Raw genomic sequence first — 27,257 nt, 5'->3', positions numbered from 1 at the left:
GGTTTCAGCGCTAAATTCCTAAAAAAAAAAAAAAAAAAAAAAAAAAAGCTTCCCATAAATAGAGTACAATTTGAATGTCACGGCGTGGTGCAGGCAGAAGAAGAGGGATAATCAAAAGTTCCAATGTAAACTTTTACTAACAATATAATACAAACAGGTACAGACAGGCAAAAGGGTTCACACACACTTAGTAGGACGGAGATCGGACAAAGACTGACTGAACAGAATGGAACTAAATACAAACACTGATGAACACTGATTAACAGAACACAGGTGACATAGATGATGATGATGATGATGATGATGAACTGAACACAGGTGATACAAATGAACTAAATGACAGTAACCATGGATATGAAGGAGTGGCGGGAAAAGAACAAAGGAAGATATGCAACTACTGAAAATACAAACAAACCCTGACACGTGACAGTACTCCCCCCTCCGGCAGGCCCGTCCCCGCGCCGTAGATAGGCCAACTGCAGAAGGAGGGAGGGGACTCACGAGGAGGAAGGAGAGCAGGTGAAGGGCAGACAGAAGGCAGGAGGGGACAGGGCGGAGCAGGATGTTCAGGTGGCCAGGGCGGAGCAGGCTGTGCAGGCAGCCAGGGCGGAGCCAACGGAGAGAGGAGCCATGGAGGAGGCAGGGCTGACGACTCCAGGGGGCTGACTGACGGGGTCGGAGCAGGTTGGAAAGGAGACCAGGGTGGAGCCGGAGAGCCGATGAGCCCAGGCGACGCAAAGGATCCGGCGGGACATGGCGAAGCTGCTGGCTTTGGCGACTGAGGTGCAGGCGGGGACACAGAAGGGCATGGTGGAGACAGAGACAGAGTGAGGACCAAGGAGGAACAGAAGGGAGTGAGGAGTCCAATGGAGCCAGGGGGACGAAGGGACGAAGGGATGAGGCGTAGCCAGAGGAGTGCAGTCCAGAGGTGAGGGTAGGTCGACGAGCGACCAAGGTGGATCCCGGGGGACGAGGGAGCCTGGCAAAACTGGTGAACTGGTGGACCACGGTAGAGCTGATGGATTGACGGGCCGAGGTAGAGTCCTGGTCGCGGAGGTTGGAGGTGGAGACCGGTGATCCACCGACCATGCTGGAGCTGAGCACTGGCATGTGGGTGAGCTGTGGGGCTAGCAGGAGGTGGGAGAGGGAGGCTGGGTTGGAATTTGGGCCAGGAGACTCAGGCTCGGGGACAGGAGACTCAGGCTCGGGGACAGAGACAGGTCTTGCCGTGGTGGCGACCATCCTGGCTGAGGGCTCAGGCGGCGAGGCGGCGACCATCTTGGCTGAGGGCTCAAGCAGCGAGGCGGCGGCCATCTTGGCTGGAGACGAGGGCTCGGGCGTGGCGACGGCCATCTTGGCCAGAGACGAGGGCTCAGACGTGGCGTGAACTGGTTGGGCATACCTGACGTGAAGAGGCTCAGACTGGGCAGGCCTGTCGTTTGGAAGCTCTAGAGGGGTGGTCTCGGCGGGACGAGACCATGGATTCAGCTGTTTTCTGGACCAGGGGTACATGTCTTCCAGACACTTGAGAATGGCATCCCTCCAGGGAAGTCCTCAGGTGTGTGGAAGTTCAACTGGGTGGTAGTAGTTAGCCCCAATCCAATATAGGGTATATATATATATATATATACTGTAAAAAATGAATCATGAGTCTTGTAATTTTCATTGAAAAAATTGAGGTGATCATTAAAAATATTATGTATATTTTATTAAGAAAATTGTGGTTCAGTGTTTTATTGAAAATATTGAGAACATTTCACTAATAACACCAAGAGATGCATTTTCCTATTTTTTTAAGGAAACATACACAATTTTAAGGCTTGAATTGAGGAACTGATAAACCTCATAAAATTAAGGAAAAGGGGCTACCTATTTATTTTAAGAGAATTAGCTCATTTATGCGGTTTTATTTAGAGACACCATTGTTTGTTCCCAGCATGCTTTGCACATGGCTGGAAATGGAGAGTAAATCTTGAAATTAAGTGTTATTTCATGTGTTTTTGAGTAAAGGGAAACATCTGTTAATGTTTAATGTTCAGGTATGTTTGACATTTGAAAGAGTTTCCATTATGTTAAAGTTTTGATCGTTACCATTGTGCAGAAGAGTAGGGCTTATGGTTAGGTTGTGAATAACTGCATTTTTTTTATTTTTATAATCTTAAGCATATTGTTATATACATGTAGCAATAACTCTGATTCTGTGCTGTCTTAGAAGCATACAGTCTTTATATAAAACAATGTATCTCAAAGTTAAATATAAACAGGTCATATCCATTCACTTGACTTCACACAATTTTGAGAATAAAAAATACTTCAAATAAAAAAAGCACATTTCACTAAAAAATTGTAATTCATTATGTCATAGACTAAGTAAATTAGGTTCCCTTTCGTGGTCACTCCGAGTTACGTCGGATGACGACGATTGGGGTTTCGCTTAGAAAGCCTCTCACCTTCGAGTATATAAAACGAGCCAATGGCAATGAAATGCCATGGGTCTGCGGAATTTGCATAGCGTATCTCCGCCCACCACAGGGGGTATATAAGGAAGTACGCTGCAATATGCAGATATGTTTTCGCTTCGGAGCCAAGTTCAGTACTTCACTCCACAAGCCTTTTGAGTGTCATCTCAAATCTCTTCGAGACGAGCGGCTCTTCAGTGTGTTTGTGTGACGGCGCTTTCCAGCGAGATCGCATTACCTGCTGCTGATTTGTGCAGTAATCTGCCGACAGTGAGTGTGTTTCTCCCTGGGCGCTTCAGCACTCTGCTGAGCTTTTCCACTCTCTAAAAGAGCTGCACGCGGCACGTCTTTTTCAAGACGGTTCGCCCGTGTATTTTCTGGATGTGTGTGCACTGTGCGGTCATCTGCCTAACGGTCGCGAGCGCTGTTTTGCGTGTTGGGCTTAATCACGCTTGGCAGCGCTCGTTGATGAGTCATGTTTTCATTGCAAGAAATAAAAACAAAAAAAAAAATAAAGGGAACATGACCATCGCGATGTTTATAGATCAAGACTCAATGATCTCCATGTGAGTAGAGTCCCCTCTGCCACACCCCAATTTATCTCTTCCTCGAGAAGGGATACTTTGGCTGGTGGCCAGGGTGATCTGAGGGTTTGGTGTGGCACAACAACCGACGAGTCAATTCCTCGGGCCACACCCCCCTCCACATCGCAGACCATGCACTCACAGCATCACAAGGCGGGCTTGATTCCTCTGGAAATGAAGTTTTGACTGCGTTGCCTCCCACGGGAGTGCCATCGTTGCCGGGACCGATCCAGAGCTGTCAGCCATGCTTTCCCGGGCAGCTGAAAGCATCGGCTGGAGTGGCCCCGCCCCCCCCCCGAGCGCTGTAAGCTTCTCCCGGACGTGCATCAGGACGCCTGCGCTGCGCGAGACTCCACGTGACTTTCGCTGCTCGCGGGTGTCCTCCGCCTTCGCTGCTTTCGATCGCACGGTGATCATGGTCTGTATGTTCCCTGTCACTATCGTGGCACGGTCATGCAGTACTGTGTGTCGCCTGCGCCTTCGATGCAGTGCTGTCCCGGGAGTTCTGTCGAACCGGCCGCAGTGGAACGCTAGTCCTTCCCTGGCCAACCCTGGCAGAACGCGGAAAATTTTAACCACGCCCCTATGCTGGGACGCTATGCCTCCCATGCCCGGCCTGGTTGTTCCGCCGCGCACACTACTGACCTCGCTCTCGGGCGACATCGGTACCTGCGTGATCCTGGGTCAGGTGATGTCCACTATGTGGTCCAGACATGGGCTTAGCCAGGTTGATGTGGTAGGGTCTGAGAATTAATTTTCTCAGCTCCCCCATGTCCCAGGCTGAGCTCTTTGGCGGTGTGGCTTCGGCCACCTGAAGCAGACTCAGGTTCTGTACCGATGGTCATCCATCCGTGCGGTCTCCTTAGTCTTCTTCCCGCCAAGGCCCCCTCCATGCGGCTGCTCCCCTCGGGCCTTCACCAGCTCTGAGTAGGAGGAAGTCGCGGGAGGGTGGCGCTGCCCGTCTCCGCCCCTTAGACTGCCACGTCAGCCTAAGCAGCACCCTTGAGGCGGGCAGCCTGGTCGGCGGTGTGGTTGAGGACTGCGCCCAACAGTCTTCGATCACTCCAGAAGCGGACTGAGGCTCTGCACTGACGGTCATCCGTTGGTGTGGTCTGCTTAGTCCGCTTCCCGCCGACGCCACCTCCATGCGGCTCCTTCCCTCGAGCCTTCACCGGTCCGAGCACGAGGAGATCGCTGGAGGCTGGCACCGCCTGTCTCTGCCCCTTAGCCAGCTAACACCTGGCTAAGCAGCACTCCTGAGATGGGCAGCTTGGAGTTAGGGCTCAGTTCTTCGGGGAGTTGGGAGCAGGACCACTCCTTCCCCCAGTGGAGGGCTGGGGGAGAATCTTGTTCTAAAAGAACTGATGCTCTTTCTCTGAGCTTTAAGAGGCAGTGGATGACAGCACGCGCCGCCCACGGGCCACGCTCCTCTCATCCCCCCTCTGTCGCCAGACCCCTGCCAGAGCACGCCCCCGTGGGACGCGCGCCCTCCCCTGGCCTCCTCTGGCAGGATGCGGGTTATGACCGTGCCCCCGCACAGGGCCGCTATGCCACCCTCGCCGGTGCCGGTCATTCCGCCTCGCTGCCCCACCGACGGTACGTCTGTGGTTCGTATGACCCCGCTGGTGCACTTTCTGGAGGCCTGGCTAGAGCTTCCCAGACTGTCCCGCTGGGTCGCGAGAACCATTAGATTCGGCTACGCGATTCAGTTCGCGATATCTCCTCCCCGCTTCAGGGGAGTCCGCTTCACTATGGTCGGGGGCAATGCCCCTGTCATGAGAGCGGAGGTCGCCACCCTACTGGCGAAGGGTGCGATCGAGATTGTCCCTCCAGCCGAGATGAAGTCCGGCTTCTACAGCCCTTACTTCATTGTAACCAAGAAGTCCGGTGGGTTACGGCCAATCCTCGACCTGCGCGTCTTGAACCGCTCCCTTCACAGGCTGCCGTTCAAGATGTTAACGGCCAAACACATCCTCCAGTGTGTACGGCCGCAGGATTGGTTTGCAGCGATCGACCTGAAGGACGCCTACTTCCATGTCTCCATTTTACCTCGACACAGACCGTTTCTACGGTTTGCTTTCGAGGGGCAGGCATACCAGTACGCGGTTCTCCCTTTCGGGCTAGCCCTGTCTCCTCGCGTCTTTACGAAGGTCGTCGAGGCAGCCCTTGTTCCCCTACGGGAACACGGGGTTCGCATCCTGAACTATCTCGACGACTGGCTAATTCTAGCTCACTCTCGAGGCCAGGTTTGCGAACACAGGGACCTAGTGCTCCGGCACTTAGCTCGTCTGGGCCTTCGGGTCAACTGGGAGAAGAGCAAACTCTGCCCCGTGCAGAGGATCTCTTTTCTCGGTATGGAGATCGACTCGGTCGCCATGTGCGCGCAGCTTACGAGCGAGCGCGCACAGTCACTGCTGACTTGTCTTCGCCAATTCGAGGGCAAGAGTGAGGTTCCACTGAAACTATTTCAGAGGCTCCTGGGGCATATGGCATCCGCAGCCGCAGTAACGCCGCTGGGATTGCTTCATATGAGACCGCTTCAGCTTTGGCTTCGCGATCGAGTCCCGAGGTGGGCATGGCAACACGGCACGCTCCGAGTTCCAGTGACTCCAGCCTGCCGTCAGACCTTCACCCCGTGGACGAACCTCAAGTTTCTACGGGCCGGAGGGCCCTTAGAACGAGTTTCCCGGCATCTTGTTGTATCAACAGATGCCTCCACCACGGGCTGGGGCGCCATGTGCAATGGTCATGCTGCCGCGGGCTCCTGGACAGGACCCCAGCGCCTTTGGCATGTCAATTGCCTCGAGTTGCTGGCTGTACGTCTCGCCCTGCACCGCTTCCGGGCGTTGCTCAGGGGTCAGCACGTACTAGTCCGATCAGACAATACCGCAACAGTAGCGTACATCAACCATCAAGGTGGTCTACGCTCCCGCCGTATGTCGCAACTCGCTCGCCACCTCCTCATATGGAGTCAGAAGCATCTGAGGTCGCTTCGAGCCATTTATATCCCGGGACACCTGAACCAGGCGGCCGACGAGCTGTCTCGAGTTCGGCCTCTCGCTGGAGAATGGCGACTCCATCCCCGGACGGTCCAGCTGATTTGGGATCAGTTCGGCGACGCACAGGTAGACCTGTTTGCCTCCCACGACTCGTCCCACTGCGACCTGTTTTATTCCCTGACCGAGGGCACGCTCGGCACGGATGCACTGGCGCACAGCTGGCCGCGGGGCCTACGCAAGTATGCGTTTCCCCCAGTGAGCCTCCTTGCGCAGACCTTGCGCAAGATCAGGGAGGACGAGGAGCAGGTCATTCTGGTTGCCCCGTATTGGCCCAACCGGACCTGGTTCTCCGAACTAGTACTCCTCGCGACAGCACCTCCCTGGCCAATTCCTCTGAGGAAGGACCTCCTTTCTCAGGGACGGGGCACCTTATGGCACCCTCGTCCCGATCTTTGGAACCTCCACGTGTGGCCCCTGGACGGGACGAGGCAGGTTTGAGTACCCTACCACCTGCGGTGGTGGCTACCATCACTTCCGCTAGAGCATCGTCCACGAGACATGCCTATGCGTTGAAGTGGAACCTCTTCGTCAACTGGTGTTCTTCTAAACATCAAGAACCCACGAAATGCCCCATCAGTGTCGTGCTTTCCTTCCTGCAAGAAGGGTTGGAGCGAAGGCTGTCTCCCTCCACCCTGAAAGTGTATGTGGCCGCCATTGCCGCCCATCACGAAGCAGTCGATGGTAAGTCTCTGGGAAAGCACGACCTGATCGTCAGGTTCCTGAGGGGAGCCAGGAGACTAAATCCTCCTCGTCCTCCCCTCGTTCCCTCTTGGGACCTCTCAGTGGTTCTAACTGCCCTGCAGAGCGCTCCATTTGAGCCTTTGCAATCAGTGGAGCTTAAGTTCCTGTCAATGAAGACAGCGCTCCTGGTTGCATTGGCCTCCATCAAGAGGGTAGGGGACCTGCAGGCATTTTCGGTTGACGAAGCGTGCCTGGAATTCGGGCCGGCTGACTCTCACGTGATCCTGAGACCCTGGCTTGGATACGTGCCCAAGGTTCCTACCACACCCTTTCGAGACCAGGTAGTGAACCTGCAAGCGCTGCCCTTGGAGGAGGCAGACCCAGCCTTGGCACTGCTCTGTCCAGTACGCGCCCTTCGTGCTTACGTAGACAGGACGCAGTGTTTCAGGACCTCAGACCAGCTCTTTGTCTGTTATGGTGGGAAGCTGAAGGGAAAGGCTCTCTCAAAGCAAAGGTTATCTCACTGGATAGTGGATACCATTGCTTTGGCATACCAGCAGCAAGGTCGTCAATGCCCCCTTGATGTGAGAGCCCACTCCACTCGTAGTGTGGCTTCCTCTTGGGCTTTAGCGCATGGCGCCTCGCTATCAGACATCTGTAGAGCTGCAGGCTGGGCGACACCAAACACATTCGCGAGATTCTATAATCTCCGAGTAGAGCCAGTTTCTTCTCATGTACTCGCTTCAACCAGCCGGTACTAGATTCTGCTCAGGTGTCTTCGCTTGCTCGCCATTCCTCTCCGCGGACGGGATACGTGCGATTATCTTCTCAGGTGAGTCTGATAAGCTCTGAGTTTCCTCCAGCACTGGTTACGTCAACGCCTGAGTTATGCCTATATGCCATAACGCAGCTTTTGCGCTTGACTAGGTGCCTCCATGTGCATGGTCCCTCCTCTAGCGACCCCCACATGTGTATTCCACTGTAAGTCTCTTTGAGCGTGTGTCTTTCCCTTGGCAAGCCACCTTGCCACCCCTGGGGTTGAAATATTCCACCTGCGGCTGGACACCTCAGTGATACTCCATATGCATCCCTCTGGGTCATATGTGTCTCCCAAGTCCCCCCGTACGGTTGGGCATAATTGCATATTTCCTCCGGGATATGCTTCCCAGTGTACCTTGGTATTCCTGTGCTAGGTAAGACTCCTTCGTTCGTGCTAGTCTCACAACAGGGAGCTCAGACTTACGCAGGGCACTGGATGACAGCCGAGGTGGCGTGATTAGACTGGAACCCCAATCGTCGTCATCCGACGTAACTCGGAGTGACCACGAAAGGGAACGTCTCGGTTACGGATGTAACCCTCGTTCCCTGAGTAGGGAACGGAGACGTTACGTCTTCCTGCCACTTCCGCTGTATCGCTGAAAAACGCCTGAGTTCAGTCTCGGCTCCTCAGCGAAGACATATCTGCATATTGCAGCGTACTTCCTTATATACCCCCTGTGGTGGGCGGAGATACGCTATGCAAATTCCGCAGACCCATGGCATTTCATTGCCATTGGCTCGTTTTATATACTCGAAGGTGAGAGGCTTTCTAAGCGAAACCCCAATCGTCGTCATCCGACGTAACGTCTCCGTTCCCTACTCAGGGAACGAGGGTTACATCCGTAACCGAGACGTTATTTTACATGATTTCTTCAGGTAGATTCCATGAATGAAATCAAGCTTTAACTACTCAAAAATATTATGTGTAATATTGTTACCATCATTTTTTTAAGTAAATAGCAGTAACATTTTTTACAGTGATATATATATTATATATTACAATATATTTCTTGAATGCTTTGGAAATATACAATTTTAGTTTATTAACTACATACTTGCTTTATTTTAATATTCAGTTTTGAAATTAAGGTTAATGGCTCTAATCTAATTTAAGAATGTTTCAGTGTGACACTACAGAGTTTTTTTGCATAATCAAAGCTATATGGATAGAATGATTTTAGTGTTATTTCACATATTAATTGTTTATTATGTAATATTGGTGCATTACCATCGCATTCTGGGTTCAGAGTCCAGCCAAATTTAGCACATATTCTCTAGGTTTGAACCCTGGTGAACATCTATATTTTAATATGGCATCTTTCTGGTATTCTTGCATTTTCTCAAAAACATAACCATTTGATATATCTGGTGCTGTGCATGTTATCTCTGTGTGAAAAGCAAGGGAAAGATAAATAGTTAAATTGGTGTTTTGAATAAAGCTCATAAATCTTTGATCATTGGGCGAAGATACAAACAAACTAATAAACAGTGTAATGAACCTTTGCACTTTGGAACGGGGTGACTCCATTCGCCCGTCTCTGTGCAGTGAATGTCACTACTTCCGTCTATCTTTTTGTCATTAGATACACACTCAAAGTGAATAACATCAATAACAACCATAACTTCCCTCCTCTGTAATCTCCCAATCACTTTCCAATCATAGTAACAACAAGCTACAACCCAATTTTCCTCAAAACGAGTTTATAATATAAATGGGTCTCTATGAGCAGGCGGCAGAGAGAAAAGTCTGAAGGGACCGTCTGCCTGAGCTCACAACAGGTTTAGCAAAAGAACGCAAACATCTTTGCTAGAGGACACAGAAGTTTTGCGAGGGAACGCAAAAGATTGGAAAAATATTTTTTCTCCCTTCCCAAATTTTTTCCATCACCATGTCCATTTAGGCCAGGGGCTCCATACATTTCATACAATACATATACAGAGAATAAAAAGCATAAAGCACATTTACTGTTGCTCCAAAAACAAACTCAGACCCTGATATAAGACTAAAATCACCATTTGCTGTGTCCCCTGGGTGACTGCATTTTATCTCTGCAGAAATCAAACAAGTTTTACTCTGCATTGTAACATTGATTTAATAACCAAAAATGATGTGGTCATTGGTGATGTGGAAGTGATCATTTTCTCACTTGCACATGGTCGCTCAATGGATGTCTTCCACTCTCCTTTTTCACATTTTAATCTATACACTCCAGTAAAACCTGTCGTGCAGCTCAGCCTCACTGTTTCACCTTCATCGTATAACTCTTTCACAACTGGTTCTGTGTTTTTATAGTTAATATCCTCTCACAAAAAAAAAAAAAAAAGTTACACATAGACATTTTGTACATTAAATGCTGAAGCACATGCAAAACTAGGCAACACTTTCTAAATCTACAGTTTGGGAAGTGCGTATAATATAACATTATATTCAAGTCAATAAAATCTAAATTAAAAAGACAATAAATAACAACAACAAAAAATCACTTGCCTTTACATCGAACACAATTTAAGGAAAACAACCAAAAGACGAAGCCGAGGAGTTTTACAGGAACTCTCATTTTGATCTCAATTCACAAGTATCTTTGTTGGTCTGTCTCTGATACTCTTGTCTGCTTGAGGATCAACAAGTTAATCATTTATCAAAGTCAAAGAGAGGTTTTTCTTACACCAGACCACTCTGTGCACAAGCAATATTTCATATAAGTGAAAAAATAAATAAAAATCTTATCTGATGCAGCAACTCTTATTTGCCATTTAAACACACCACAATAAATGTTACTTTAGAGAAGTCAAAATTCTTGAGTCACAGTTGTTAACAAATGGACAAAGGTTTCAACATGCCATGTTCACCTCTGAACTCTTTAATTCTGTTAATGTTTTTCATGTTCTTCGTGAATCAAATCATAAATTATATTATGTGGTGAATGAATCTGTCCCATAAAGCATAATGAGTGAGATCGAAGAAGATTCACAACAATTTTGAAGAAGAGTTTGAGCCTTAAAGTATTCGTCTGACTGTGCTTAAACTGTTTTTGTCTCTTATGACCTAGATGATCCTCATCCTTATCCTATCTCACATAAATTTTTTTGGAGAGTTGAGAGTTGATTTTTGGAGACATAAAAAAGTGTTGGAAATGTAAAGGCTGGATGTCATTTACTGGATCTTACTTTCTTATGTAAACACTGAATTGTTAAACTCAAAAGTCTTTAACTTTGTTTGCAAATGGTTGTCATGTGATTATTGGCAAACAATTAATTATGTTTAAAATAGGACATGAAAAATTTATACAAATGTATTTTTTCCCCAATAAATATTGAAAAAATAGAGTTCTTGTGACTATGAAACGCTGACTGTGAAAATAAATGAAACTAAATAGTATAAGAAGTTTATAAGTTAAGTTCTGAGGTTTGTGATTTTGCGATTTTTGTGTAAATACTAAAAACCGTGAATAGAATAGATTATTTTATAGCAATAAGCATAACATAGACAAAATTCACAAGATAAAAAAGCTTGGTTTGTAGTAATTGATAAACCTATTTTTATTTTTGTGGGGAATATTGTTTATTTGTTCAAATATCTTGCGTATTGAAGGGTTAGCTCACTGAATGCAGTCAACACTAGTGTAAAACAATTAATCATGGGTCTTGTAATTTTCATTAAAAAACTTTAAAGTGATAATTAAAAATATTGTGTATATTTTATTAAGAAAACTGTGGTTCAGTGTTGTATAAAAAAATATTGAGAACATTTCACTAAGAGATACATTTTCTTATTTTTTTAAGGAAACATACACAGTTTTGAGGCTTAAATTGAGGAACCGATTAAGCTGATAAAATTAAGGAAAAAGTGCTACCTATTTATTTTAAGAGAATTTGATCAATTACGAGTTTTAGAGACACCATTGTTAGTTCCCAGGATGCTTTGCACATGGCTGGAAATGGAGAGTACATGTTGAAATGAAGTGTTATTTTATGTGTTTTTGAGCAAAGGGAAACATCTGTTAATGTTTAATGTTCAGTTGTTTAAAATAGTTTTTTTGTCTATTATGTTGAAGTTTTGATCAGAAGATTGTGCAGAAGAGTAGTGCTTATGGTTAGGTTGTGAATAACTGCATGTACTTATAATCTGAAGCATGTTGCTTTGTTCATTGAGCAATAACTTTGCTATAATGCTAGTGCAGTAACAAGTTTGTTTCTGTGCTGAGCAGCATACAGTCTTTTAATTATACAATATAAGTCAAAGACAAATATAAACAGGCTATTTCCATTCACTCTAATTCACACACTTTTGAGCATCAACTTGTTTCTGTTAATTTTCCTGTTCCAAATAATGTCACAATTTTTACCCTTTTTTCTCCACTCAAAATAATGAATAACTGCTAAATATCTGCTTTAAGAATTCAATGATCTATTGCACCACCAAGTGGTCCTTCTGTAAACTTAAAATTTATGATTGCATTTATTATTTTAAAATATACACCATGATTTTAATGTATATTGACTGCGACAGACAAAAAGATTGTCAGCAGTTTCATCAGAATATTAACCAACCAATCTCTGAACCCGTGGTTAATATGTAAAAGGTTATGAATAGAAGGGAGCACTAGTCATAATTATTTTCCCCACACTGTCAAATGCACTTTGTAATGTCACATATATTAACCAAGTATTTTTGAACATTTTACAATGATATCCGTATGAATTTGTAGTCAAGTGTCCCAGCTCTTAAGCACTATTTTTTAATATAATAAATGTCTGACTGTACATTATCCCACTGATTGCACGGCTACTCACCAGATAAAAATAAAATGCGTAGACATCAAATATTAAACTTATCTGTATATTATTCTAAAACTTCTGCAAAAAATACTAGTCCATAACAAAACAACCTTGCAACACGACGAACACCACAACATGAGTATAGAATAGTATAGGGGTTACACAGACTAGTCGACTTTAATGCTCTGCTGTGACATTTTACATATTGCATTGTCATTTTGCATATTACATTTATGCAAAAACAAGGCACGTGTGACCTGGATAACTCTAACAAGGACACACAAGGAATAACTAAGGCAGTGGGGAACACAGCGGACCTCTAGAGGTCCGGAGACAAACAACAGGAGGCAGGATGCTGACAAAATGAAAAGCATTTTGAGTAGAGTTTTGCAGAAAACATTGAGAAAAGAGGAATGTGTGTGAAAACAAGTGAAATGTTTAAATGTTTTGAGGAATGTGTCTTTGTTTCTTTGGGCCAACTGAATCAGTTATAGTTTATTAACAATCGTGAACAACTGAAACTTAAGCAACTTGTTCCCTTTCAAAAGCTAAACTCAATGCTGCGCTAAAGTGCTTTGGGAAAAACTTTGGGCTGTTCCATGAAACAAGATTAGAATTCAAGCCAGGCTTATTTTGGTTAGTCAGACTTATTGTTGGTGGATTCTGTTTCATAAAGCAAACTTAAGATAGCTCAAACTCAGTTACTCTGGCAACTTATGCTGAGAAACTAACCTGGTCCAGGGCAGGCTAACTTTTAGGCTAAGCCTGAGTTGTTACACCGTTCCTCTAACACTGACCTACAGGAACACAATGATATTACCACTGACTCTCTCGCATATCATTATTTGACTTTATTAACAACTATCAGTCCAAAAATAAATATACAGTATACAGAACATCAACTTAATTAAGTCTACAATGATAAATGATATAGATCTACAAATGTGTTCAATTATATTTTATATGAATTTTGATATATATATATATATATATATATATATTAATACAAAATTAAACATTCACATATTTTTATCAAATGACACATAACCCCTAATAAGTCAAGTAATATTTTTTAAATATTGAATAATAATAATATTAAATAAGTAAATAAATAAAATAATAAATAATTATAATTAAAAGGGGAGAGGGTTATATAAAAATGTATTAATATAATTAATGTGATATGTATTCCTTTATTTTATAGAATATTCTTTGATTTTAGAGTTGCCCATATCTTTTCAAAATGAATACTTTTGCTCTTAATTTCATGCAATCCTCTCCATAGTATACTTTAAAAACTAAATCTAAACAATAATTTAAAACTGGGGATTCTGGCTTTCTCCAAAATTGTGTTATTGATTTAAAAGCGGTAATTCACAGTATTCGAAATAAGTATAACTAATCTTTATTAAGTAGCATAGATCCTATACCCAAAACTATATTTTGTATCTTTATTAATAAATATTACAGTTTTTTTCAGTCGCTAACAAGCGTTTGTCCAACCAGTGTTCACATTTTCAAAACTCTAAACACAATTAGCACAGCATCGGTCTTTTGTGGCCATACCATTCACACATTTCTTGTAGTTTTCACACAATATGCAGTCAGTGAACACATTTCCATAATGCTTAAATTTTCTTAACAGACAAGCTATACCTCCCAACAAAATTATGGATTGTTTTTGTAGTATTTACAAATGTTAACACACAACATCCCACAATAGCAAAAACAGTATTCCAAACCTTAGATACAGTATGGACTGCATATATTTATTTACCATTTACATGAAACTTTTACCATTTTTGTAAATTTCATGATTTTAGCAAAATGTGATTTTGATTGCTAGCAAAATGTGTTGCTTTTGAACAATGTCATGAAGAAACAAGCTTTTCGAGTCCATATGCATCTTCCTGGAGTAATGATGCTGAAAATTCAGCTTTTCATCACAGGAATAAATTACATTTTACACAATTTATTACATGACATACATATTTTTAAACAGAAATCAGTTATTTCAAATTGTACTAATATTTTACAATATGAAAGTTTATAAAAACCTCTGCTTCTGCAATGATATCAGTTCAAAAACAATATATCAGTGAGAGAGTCAAGGAGCTACAACGACAATATGTCCAGGTATAGTGTACTGTATATTCAATTCAATGTCCAGTTCTATAAGCTTTGCACTTTGCAAGTAGGTAACCTACACAGTACAGTATAGTATACAGTAATGACATGATTTACATAAACTTTGTTTTGAGAGTTATGGAATTGGAGGCCAACCAGGCCCCTCATGAATTCATATACATAGATGAGGCAGGATTCAATCTGGCCAAAAGGCGTCGACCTGGACGAAATGTAATGTGGAGGTGGAAGGTTTATGACCATCAGCCACATGACCAGATGTCCCTCCTTGAAGCCATGGATGCTGGCTCCAAGGGTGGATCCGACATACCAAGCAGTTTTATCCCAGGTGCATCGCCTTGGATGATATCAGATGTGATCTTGATGAAAACATGTGGCCTAACCCTGAAGATCGCAGAGATTAGATACAGTAATTTTGTGTGTTTTTTGTTTTGTTCAGAATGCTCTTGTGTGTTTCATGGATATTTTGTTCACTGTAAGCAATACTGTAAAACTTTTTCTGTTCTATCAAACCGTGTTTCTACTGTACCTCCTGTAGTAAACAGTAAAGGAATAAAAACTGATTTGCTTTTTACTGGAATGCTTATGAATGTGAACAGTACTGTACATGTGGACATACAGTTCCCAAGCAAGAAATTTAGTGTAAAACGGTGAATTGCACGTTTTGCATGCAAATACCTGTAAAACTGAAACATAAAAGTCTATGCAGTTTTTGTAATGTCAACAATAGCCAGTATTTTGAAACCTGGTGTACTTTGATTGAGTGCATGTACCTTGTGAAGTGAAAACAAGTGTTATTCTTTGACAGAATAATTTCATTTTGAGTCAGATTTCCAGTGTTTTGGTAAAGTTAGTGTGTGCAGAGAAAAATGTGTTATGTTTTGAAATGAAGAGTTAGTATATATTTAACAAAATGTGTTATTGAGAAGACAATTAACCATTTGGCCAATTGTGTTTTGTAGGTGTGAATCTGTGTTAAGAGTTTAGAAAAAGTATCTGAAGTATGGGTAAGCGCTTGTTAGCGATTGAAAAAAACTGTAACTGTGTGCATTTTGTGTAAAAGCAACAAGAAATGTGTTAATTGTATATCCTACACAGACGGATGTTGTGTTAAGAGTTTAGGGAAATTGTTAAAAGGATAGAAAAAATTGTAACTGTAAAAAAAAAAAAAAAACAGTCCCCTTTTTACTGTGTATGTCCAGTTAATGAAAAGAACTTCAACACCTGACTATGCCTCCAACTGAGATTGGATTTTCAGTATTTTAGTGATCTACAGTACCTAAAAATGCTTATCAGTTGTTTTAATATTTTTATATTTTTCCAGTACATTTGAGCTTCTGTTGTTGCAGAAGTAGAAGCTTTATACTATATTTAAGGTTTAGTACATAATGCCTTCATTTCTGTCATACGGTGTTTAATCATTTGTAAATAAGACCAGAAAGATCCATGATTTTGTTATTGGGTAAGCTTTTGTGAAAAGAAAATTTAAGCATTTTAGAAATGTGTTAATTGACTGTATATTTTGTGAAAACAATGTTGTGCTAATTGTGTTTAGAGTTTTGAAAATGTGAGTAAAGATTGGACAAAAGGATGTGAGCAATTGAAAAAACAAACAAACTGTAAATCAGTTGATGTCATTTCCATGCACATTTAAACATGTTGCTTTTATCATTTAGTTTTAATTGCAAGAATTCAAAACAGAGAAACTGAATTGGGAAAAAGGATTTATTTTCATTTTTTTATGTTCATTTTTTTTTAATTAGTAGTACAGCTGATGCATCAGTGATGTTTTATTCTCCTTGTCACATACACTCAGGCAAATTCATCTCTCCATCATTACAGGATTGTATTAGGGGGATACTGCCTATTAAATGTTTGCCCCTCTGACATGCAAACTCGATTCTATCCCCATCTGGTGAGAATATCTTTTCCCGTGGACCCCATCGCCACTGTATTCCTCTTTTATCCATTTCCTCCACCGTCACTGAACAAGGCTCTGAAACAAACAACATCTCACTGTCACTGTTACAATATACATTCATTGATTCATCAGAACCAGAACAACTACAAGATTACATCAAACTTACAAAATTAAATACAGTTAGAAAAGCCTTACATGTCTTTGTTGTATATGGTTTAGTGTGTTCATACTTACTCAAACACTTAATATTCCCTCTCCATTCGCCTTGTTCACAGGTCATGTATTTGGAGTAGGGGTGACGCTGAACCAGTGTGTATGTATAAAAGCAGACGTATTCAACTCTCTCCCCTGAACTGTATTCAGGTTTTGTCTCTTCTGTTGTATCTGCAAAGTCTACTTGTGGTGGTCGCTCACATTTCCCTGAAGGCAAAGAAAAGTTATTTTTTTATTTTTAGATCACCACAAAAATTGACAAATTACATTAATAAATCTCAATATCAGCCACATGCCTTTTTATGGCCTTCGACCATAGAACATGATTTTATTTAATGAACATTATTAAAATGAGAATTTGGGGTCTTCTAAAATGTTTTAAAAATGCCTTTCTGTATTGAAGAGATCTGTGGATATTTCTATAATATATTATAGCCAAATCTAAATTTGTGTCTGAAGTTGCGGTTATGCATGTAAAGCTCATCGCCACAGTGCTAGTGCGTAGCTATGCTGTTGCTAGGTTATTCTGGGTGGTTGCTAGGACATCTTCTTGGCCCAAATCAAGAGAGACGATGTGCCGATGAAACAAGACATATCAAAACGTATCAAAGTTGAGCATTTACTTTAACATGAGCAATAGTGATGCTTGCAAACACCACTAATAAAACTAAACTAAACATGTGAACCTTACCTTATGCAAATAAAATATATTTCCTTATATACGAATGTAACGACTGAGACAAGTCAGACACGAATATTTGTTATAGTTTAACAACTGATATTTAGAACTCACTCGGGGAATCTGTGTCCCAGCCCCCAAACAGAGCAAGAAGATCTCAGTTACCCTGGTTGCCATGGCCGCAATTGTAACGAATTTCGTTACCATCAGATAGGATGGTTCAGATAGGATGGTTTTATGACTCTTAGGAATGCTAAAATGTAACTAACTCTGCCACAGATATCAGAACAGACTCTCCTGCGTTCATTTACAGTTTTTTTCAATTGCTTACACACTAAAATTAAAACTTTCCCACAATTAGCAAAACCTTACACTCAAGGAGCAAAACACAAGGCTAGATTTGCACAACTGTAAGCACATTGTCAGCTTCACACTTTTTGCAAAACATTACACACAGTGATTTGCAAAACACTAAACACACTTGTATGCATTTGACACAGAAATTTATCATGATGTAATTTCCTTGCAATTTCAAAGCAAAGCCTTTCAAATGAACACACCCATGAACCAATTGGTTAAACACAGCCACCAGGTACGCACACACACTGGTGCTTAATTGTAGACACACCAATCAGGTTTTAGCACTATAAAAAGGCAACAGGTAAGTTCACCTGTCTTCAACAAAAAAGTACAGTGTCAGAGGAAGAGGGAGAGTGCGGATGAGAGGGGGAATCCGGAGAGAACAGGGTGGAGGGAGAGGGAGAGGGAGAGGAAGACCTGGAGGAGGGGTAGGACATGCACAAGAAGAAGACAACCAATTCTGTGTAACGAAATTCGTTACAATTGTGGACCATGTAATAAACCACGGACCAACACTGAGGGAGGCTGGACTGAGAGTACAGCAGTGACAACAGTGCGAAGAAGGGGAAGAAACGTCATTGGCCACAGGGCTATTGTCAATGTACCAGGGCATCGTGGGGGTAACATTACCCTTTGTGCTGCCATTACACAGAATGGGGTCCCCCACTGCCATGCCAGCTTGGGTCCTTACAACACTGAACTCATTCTTACATTTTTAGACAGATTGCACAATATTATCACAGCAGCAAACCAAAGGGACCAAATGCAATACTTTGTCATCTGGGACAATGTTGCTTTGTAGGAAGCATGTGATCAAATTGAACCAGCATCCATACAAGGGTGGATTCGTCACTCAACAAGATTCTTCCCACGTTGCCTTGCAAATGAAAATATAGCCTGTGATGTTGACAAGGCCTGTGGCCAGATCCAGCTAGGCGGAGAGATGTTTAGTTTTTTGTTTTATTTTATTTTGTACTGAACTGGATATGTAATTTATGTTACTGTATTACTGTAGGCGTACAGTACAATGGTATGTTCAGTAATACTGTATGGAAACTGGAAAATGTTTTGTTATGAATGTTTTGTTGAAATTTTCAGTATTGGCTGACTTGAGTACATGAAAAGAAATAAATATTTTCATTAGTATGCACAATTGGTGTCATGTGGTGTTCATCTGTGTAAATGCTAAAAGTGTTTTAGGTTGAGCACAGGAGTGTTTAACTGATTCAAACAGAGTCAGACCATATGATGTTTGTGTTATGACAACAAAATAAGGTTTTTATAAGACATATATAGTTTTGACAAAAGTGTTATATTTTGCAAATGATCTGAGGTGTTGTGCTACTTTGGTGTAGTGTTGTGCTAATTGTGTGTAGTGTTTTGACAAACCGGGCGGGTTACTGAGTTACTGGGCCCTGCAGGCCTCTGCAGGCCGAGTCAGACTGCCTTTCTTAAATCCAACCAAGAAGAAAAGTAGAAGTAGCCATCAGAGGATGGGTACATGGTGGTCATAAAGGGATGGACATGGTCAGAAACAATGCTCAGGTAGGCCGTGGCATTTAAACGATGCCCAATTGGCACTAAGGGGCCTAAAGTCTGCCAAGAAAACATCCCCCACACCATTACACCACCACCACCAGCCTGCACAGTGGGAACAAGGCATGATGGATCCATGTTCTCATTCTGTTTACGCCAAATTCTGACTCTACCATCTGAATGTCTCAACAGCAATCGAGACTCATCAGACCAGGCAACATTTTTCCAGTCTTCAACTGTCCAATTTTGGTGAGCTCGTGCAAATTGTAGCCTCTTTTTCCTATTTGTAGTGGAGATGAGTGGTACCCGGTGGGGTCTTCTGCTGTTGTAGCCCATCCGCCTCAAGGTTGTGCGTGTTGTGGCTTCACAAATGCTTTGCCGCATACCTCGGTTGTAACGAGTGGTTATTTCAGTCAAAGTTGCTATCAGCTTGAATCAGTCGGCCCATTCTCCTCTAACCTCTAGCATCAACAAGGCATTTTCCCCCACAGGACTGCCGCATACTGGATGTTTTTCCCTTTTCACAGCATTCTTTGTAAACCCTAGAAATGGTTGTGCGTGAAAATCCCAGTAACTGAGCAGATTGTGAAATACTCAGACCGGCCCGTCTGGCACCAACAACCATGCCACGTTCAAAATTGCTTAAATCACCTTTCTTTCCCATTCTGACATTCAGTTTGGAGTTCAGGAGATTGTCTTGACCAGGACCACACCCCTAAATGCATTCAAGCAACTGCCATGTGATTGGTTGATTAGATAATTGCATTAATGAGAAATTGAACAGGTGTTCCTAATAATCCTTTAGGTGAGTGTATGTATGGATGAACGTATGTATGTATGTATGTATGTTTGTTTAGTTTAGTTATGTTTGTGATTTAGTTAATAAAACTTGTGCACAATTATGAATTCGATTTCTGATCCTCTGTTTGCATCCAAAAGTCCCTTTTACGATCTTGATCTTGTTACATGCTCTAATTGCTGTACATGATAAGGAATAATTATTTTTCAGTGATTTTTCAGGTTTTGCTGTCCCAATTCAAATTAACAGTGTTTTGTACTGTAACAAATTTAATTTGCTTTCCTCAAAGCGCTGACACAACACAGACTCATGGAAAATTTGTGAGTCATGCACTGGAGCCAGGCCAATTGGCATCCAAACTTGTGATCATACGTTCAGATGAAATGTTTAGTAGATCATTGTTCTATCTGTTAATGTTACTATTAATTAAAAGATTCATCTCACATGTATGCCTACCTGAACATTAAGGCTGTGAAAGGACTTCCTATTAATCTGCCTCATGTTCCCCTAGAGCAGTGGAGATTGCAAAATGTAGGCTATGCAGTCTATTCCCAGCAAACATTGGTCCAACGACAACGTCGCGTCCCTGGCCAAAAATAGTCGCGGTAGGACGGCATAAATCAGTAAAAATATTTAACACAGAACATTTCCTAAAAATGCATTCAGATACATTTGTACATGTCTACAGTTCTCTGGGGTTGCATGTATAATTGTTATTTTGACTTTTAACTACGTGTAGTTCAATATATAGTGTATTGGGTGAGAGGACGTCACCTGGCGACGTCTTTTACACGTGCATTTATAGTCCATCATGACCCTCTATGAAATCCTTGTGAAATATGCAAAAGCTGTGCTTAATCCTTGCATGGTTAATACTGCAATAATTAATTTAATTGCCCAAGTAGTTTTTAAGAGGTTGTGAAGACGTCCACTGACGTCCTTTACACGTCTAGTCAAGGCTGTGAATAGACGTCCACTGACGTCTTTTACACGTCTAGTCAAGCAAGACAGAAAAAAAACAGGAATTATCTTTATGAAATACATGATTTGTTTATCTTGTTTAAATAAATTATAATCACAAAGTGCCCAGTGTGGTTAAGTGATTGCAAAGCCACTGCATTTTAGTCATTATTTCAACCTGTTGTACCTGATGTATTCGTTGTTATTTTTTTATGGAATGTATGCATATACATGTAAAACAGAAATATATCCGGTCACCATTTATGTCTGAGTTGGATGTAATTGCCAAAACTGTGCTGCCAACTTAAGATGTAGTAACAAAAGATCTCGCGATATTACAAAGTCCTGCAATAGGATAGATTATCTTGCGAGATGTTAACGCGTTCTCCCCATAGACTCCGGAACATTGAACAACCACGAGGAGAGGAGGAATTGAGGAGGGAGTTGTATCCTAACATTATAATCTCGTTCACGGTAGAGAAAGATGCATGTAGGCTACACAGGAAAAGTAACCGTGAAGACACTGAATTTAACATAAAACAGCCGTCATAATAATCACAAATACACTTACATTGCTGTAAATGAGTTTTATGAATGAATGGCTTGCTCTAACTGTTGCTGGTCTTCGTCAACAACACGCGCTTTTGCATCCCCTGCTGGTGAGATCGACTAACAGCAGATGGAGAGTATGCTCGGTAATCTACTGCTTTTCCTGCAGTTTCTGGATGTCAACGTAGTATTTTCTGTCAAATCTGAACCACTGAATTTGAGGAAGCGAATTTGCAAAGCGAAATAAAATGGACTGGAAATTGATTTTTAAACAGTTTGAATATTTTGGAAGTGAAATATAAAAGGTGAATATGGATTATGTAATTTTTAATAATGAAAATGTGTTTGAAATGTTTTGAATTGAAATATTCACAGCTTAAATATTCAACCATGCTGAATTTCAGCCCATAAAAATGCATACCCTAAAAATACAATGCATTAAAATGCAAGCATGGTTAATGCAATGCATATTTTTACAAGTAGTGCAATTCAACAGGCTTTTTTGTTTCAAGAACATTTGGCATTGTTTTACTTCCATATTCAAATAAATAAATATAAACAGTGGTAAAATGAAGCGATTAACTATATGTTCAGGAGATTACACATGATTTTCCACTTTCTACAGTCTGGATTTTTACCAAATTACAGTTCATGTACATGTTCATTCTTTATTATTTCCTAAACACCTTTTTAAACACCATCATTGTAATGCCGTTTTTATTGTTGCTAAAGGACATTCTATAGCACTAGAACAGATAATGTGAGAGATATTTGCTGGTACATCTGTAGTTGGCTAAAATGTAGTTGTCTGTTTGCACACAATGAAAAAAATTAGACGATGACTTTTTTGACGGTCCCTATCCCTATCCTTATACATTGGACATTCAGTGGACATTCGCAAGTAAGTATGCCATTAAAACTATACTTGCCCATTTTGATCGATTGTGAAAAATTTAGTAGTTGACAATCTTTGTTGTCAATATCATGTAGCTGCTTCGAATTTGCAAACATTTGCTTTATTTCACATATAATTGAGAAAGATCTTAAACGCAGAAGTCCGAATGTGCGAATATAAAACCAAAATTACCTAAGTGTTGCACATTCAGTATTTGAATAAAATCAGACTTTAATAAAATGATGTAATTTGGCTAATTTTGATGCATATGTATATATAAAACCATGCAAACAACCAGTTTGTGTGTAATAAAAACGATTTACTTATCGTTACAGCTGAGACACATCCAAGAGATGGGCCTGAGACCCCCTCCCTCATAATTCTATTTATGTTTTCAGTTTGTACAACTGGTCTGTTTTAATAGACCATATAACATCTACAAGACTGTTTTGTAAGTTATTAGTGTCTCCTGAAAGGAAAACAAATGTTTGTGCTTTTATTCACAAAACACAAACAATGTTACTTGGTCTCATTCCTTTATGCCATTTTGCATATTATGTTTCTCAGATACAAAGATTAAACCTGAATGAAAATGAAGAAAATCCATCAATAATCAAGTAAAGTACTTTAGCATATATTAAAAGTAGGATTTTTGGGGTAATGTCCTTTGTAAAAACTTTTTTTGCATTTGAGTATTTGAAAACTCCAAAGGACACATATAGGCGCTAAAAATGCTCCCTTCGGTTACATGTGAATAACTCTTGCTCAGAATTTGATAGATACATTTTTTTCTGGTGGATACTGGCACCTAGTGGAATCAAACAATTTAAGTCCCCAGAGCAAACAGTACCTGAATCACAGACTTTCAAAGACAGGATTCTAAAAAAAATATAAAAAAATAAGGGCCTATATTTTCTTATGTTTATCGTAATATTTTAAACTCATACAATGCTATTTATTAAGTTTTGCAATCTGATTTAGTAATCTGATTTGAAGGGTTTTCTGTACAATGACACCAGTTTTTTCCTACAATTTCCTACATTGTATGTGTGTACGGTGAATATTTAAACTTGGGTGTGTTAAATTCAGGCGGAATTCCAAAATATGCCTTAGAGTGGAAGGAACTTATCAACTGCTTATCAAATGGAGAATGGCACATCCTATTCCCTAATTGTGTAGGCAGTAAGGTCACATGCCTACTAGTCGAGTTGCATTAGCAGTGTTTGCAAGCATCACAATTGCTCGTATTAAAGTAAATGCTCAACTTTGGTATGTAACTTGACTCTCTCTCTTGCCTCTCTTGACCAAGAACCAATGTCCTAGCAACCACCCAGAATAACTTAGCAACAGCAAGTCTAATTTAGATCTATAGTTATAATACATTATAAAGAAAAATCCAACCCAGATCTCTTCAATACAGAAAGTCATTTTAAAGCATTTTAGAAAAATGACCACAAATTCTCATATTAATAATGTGCATTACATGTTCTATTGGTTTAATGCCTTTGTCTGTCTGTCTCTGATACTTTTGCCTGCTTGGGGATTACATTTAATTTGGAGAATCATCCAATCAGAATGAAGTAAAATCTAAATTCTGATAATTTCTATTATAATAATGAGAATAATAATAATCATTAATGATACAAAAATCATACCAGTGCATTGTCGTATGCCTGTCCATTCAGTCTGGGAATTGCAGGTGATTTGTACAGGCTGCTCTGGTTCAAACCCAGGACGACATTTATATTGTATTCTTGAATTGATGTTGTAGTGTGTTCTCTGATCTCCCACAATCTCTGCATTTGGGATGTTTGGTGTTGCACACATTTTTACTGTAAAACAAAAATATCCATCATTCTAATTTGAATTCATAATGTATGCACAAATTGTAAGATTTAATATCAGCCCATACCTCGACACAGTGGTTTTGGTGTCCATCCGTCTCGTGTGCATGTGGCCTCTGCTGCTGTTTTTTCATATCTATCCGTGCAATAGTAAAATATTTTTGCTCCCAATATCTTATCTCCCGAGAAGTAATATCCTGGCCTATACATACCAGTATGGTCATATGGAACTTCACATCTAATTTCTGAAACAAGATTTACATTATTTTAATATCATGCATTAAGTTCAGCAACAAATGCAGAAGTGTTTCTCTATAATCTTACCCGCACAAACAGGCTCATAATCCCACTGCCCATTCTCTTGACATGTAAATGATTTGATGGTTTCTTTTGTTTGAAAGATCCAGTATTTTTCAGCACAGGTGATCTCCACACTTTCTCCAGCTCTGAAAATGATCTTTTTTACTCTGAATGTGGTTGACTTAAGCTCACAAGTTACTTCTGTACAAGACATAATTATGTAGAAATAAGGGTAAGAAGCATAGACTGTAAAAAAAATATGGACGTAGTGTCCGTGACGTCACCCGTAGGTTTCTGAAGAGCATTTTTGAAGCCTAGAGTGGGCGGAGCCGGCCGTCGCCATCTTGGCCTTGCATCACTCCCGGATAACAGAAAATAGACAAACAGGCGGGGCGTGAGTGGAGCTGAGGAGCCTGGCTATCTGAAATCACCTAGCTCGACGTGATCGAGTTAGCTGATGATGTAAAGCCAATTAAACGTTCCTATTTTTGCCCTTCGAAATATTATAATAGTTAAAAGACATGGCTACAAGTGAGACTGTGTATTACTTCGAGAGTGTTTGTGTATGACAGTGATTTATGTGCATACATGTCCGTCACTCTTTCATGGTCCGTCAGCGCGGCATCGCTCAAGTTCGTAGAGAGCTTATTCAGTCCATTTTAAATTCTGATGTTGGCCGTCTCTCAAATGGGTTATGGTTTAACCGTTAAACCATAGATATATTGCCTTTGAAGTGCAAATAAATGCGCTAGAAAATCCGCGCTCATTCATGTGCATTTATTGCACGGACGGAGAAAGCGCCGACGCCTGCATGATTTCATCTGACGGTAACTTACATAAGCATATTATAATCCATCTGTTCCATGGGAGCAGAACGAACGAGCATTTATTGACGTTTTAAATTTGAAAACCCCAAAAAGCAACGAAATTGTCAGACATCCATTAGTGCATGTTCACAGAGGAAAACAACTGAAATACGGCGCTGGTTGTTCTCTCGAACGATAACGACGGAATCCAAAGACGTGGGCTTTGTAACGTTACCCAAGTATTAAATTGTATGAAATAATAATCCCGAAAAAAAGCACAAACACTGCAGAGATGGCAAGTTCAGCAGCTAACATTGCTGAGGTGAAGTGACGGCTAGTAACAGCAGACAAACGGCTAGCACTGACAGCGGGAAGTCCAGCGCAGCGCGATAGTGCACTTTCTGAGATATATATTTTTTCTCATGACTCGTGAGATTGTCGTTTACATTATTAAATTGTTGGAAACGCACATTTATTTTCGACTTGTCGGAGTCTGGCTTTAACTACTACAGCACAAACTGTTTGCATTGCCCTAAGATTATTTGCGAGTGGCTCTTTCCTTTACACTATTGGAGATGCGGAGAACTTGATGGAAAGTGCTATCTGTCGTGTCATTCGGAGTTTTCCTGGCGCTTTTAGGTTTAAAAAACAGTTTTAGGTTTTTTGTGGCATTTCCAAGCCACTGAAGACCCAATGTTGTAAAGCAGTTTTTTTTAAAGCAGTTTTCTTTTTTTTTAGGCTAGCATAATTTTTTATGAAGATCATGCAATCATGACCATGCCAATTACAGTAGGCTATGTGTCACTCAGGCTTCACTAACGTGATTGGTACCATAGACTATAGGCTAGACCAGACTGCCATCAAGGCCTCAATGAAGGGGATTATGTGAACAGAAAGGGGGTTCACAATGTAAATGTGCAGCCCAGTTAGGCTACTATTAGGATTCTTAATATTCCAGATTATTAATATTATAGGCTATCAAATAAAAAAAGGCAGTTGACTAAAATCTTCCATATCACAAATGTGAAAGCAAAATGGACAGGATCTGTGCATGACTTAAGAATTTTCAGAGATTCACATTTATGCACATTATTTGAAAGTGGTAAGAAAAGTTCCACAATTAAATATCAAGCTCACTGTATTACATACACTTATGCTGATCCTAACAGAACTGCATTTTTTCATAGGTGATTATGACATGTTCCTGCAGACAGGTGTTTTATGACCCCATTCCCTGACCCAAACCAGTTACAATGCAGCTCTAGCCAGGACAAGGGCACACAATGAAATTAACTTTGGCTAACTAAAGGGAAGATTTCAGTGTCTGGAAAGTCTGAGGGTTGCACACCTGACAGGGCCTGGGACATTGGTGCATGTGCCATATTACACAACATTGCCAAAAAAAAAAAAAAAACTTTTCATTAAATGTTTAATAAAAGATAAATATGCTTAGTTCCTTGAGTTTTATTTCAATTGTTCTTTGTAAAGAAAAGCCAGTGGTCAAGTGCCTGCAACAAGAGATATTAGACACATGCCTCATGCAACAAATAAAAAGGAAAAGTTGGCTATACACTGCCCACCTGTAGGCCTATGTCTCCTCTGTGTGTGCAGACTCTTCTGTAGGCCTTTCTGTAGATGTGGATGCTTTGCATTTATTATGAGTAATTAATAATGATAATTATTAAATAATATAAATTATGAGATTTGCATTTGTTAAATATATTATTAATATTAATCATAATCACTTTGTTTTTAGGGATGACTGATGTCTTTCTGCAGAAATGCCATCATACAGTGGGCTTAAGAGTTTTGTGTGTTAAGTTGATTATTTTTGTGTGTTTTGTTTATTATTGTTATTGTTTATTGTTT

The 27,257-nt window shown here is 41.2% G+C and overlaps 2 protein-coding genes across 2 annotated transcripts in view; both read right to left on the bottom strand.

Moving 5' to 3' along the window:
• The window catches only part of LOC311085003 (verrucotoxin subunit beta-like), a 44,510-nt gene extending 34,239 nt beyond the window's left edge, over positions 1–10,271 (bottom strand). The window contains exon 1 of the mRNA XM_084117382.1: positions 10,091–10,271. Coding sequence (XP_083973508.1) covers positions 10,091–10,160 — 70 coding nt within the window. The 5' untranslated portion in view covers positions 10,161–10,271. The remainder of the gene's footprint in view (positions 1–10,090) is intronic.
• The window catches only part of LOC311084999 (complement factor H-like), a 176,517-nt gene that overhangs the window by 132,249 nt on the left and 17,011 nt on the right, over positions 1–27,257 (bottom strand). The window contains 3 exon segments of the mRNA XM_084117373.1: positions 24,094–24,270; positions 24,351–24,527; positions 24,607–24,783. Coding sequence (XP_083973499.1) covers positions 24,094–24,270; positions 24,351–24,527; positions 24,607–24,783 — 531 coding nt within the window.

This window comes from Abramis brama (genome assembly GCF_963993115.1).
Source record: "Abramis brama genome assembly, chromosome: 6".
Classification (NCBI taxonomy): Eukaryota; Metazoa; Chordata; class Actinopteri; order Cypriniformes; family Leuciscidae; genus Abramis; species Abramis brama.
The sequence above is the reverse complement of the archived record's forward strand: the minus strand, read 5'-3'. Positions and strand labels throughout refer to the sequence as shown.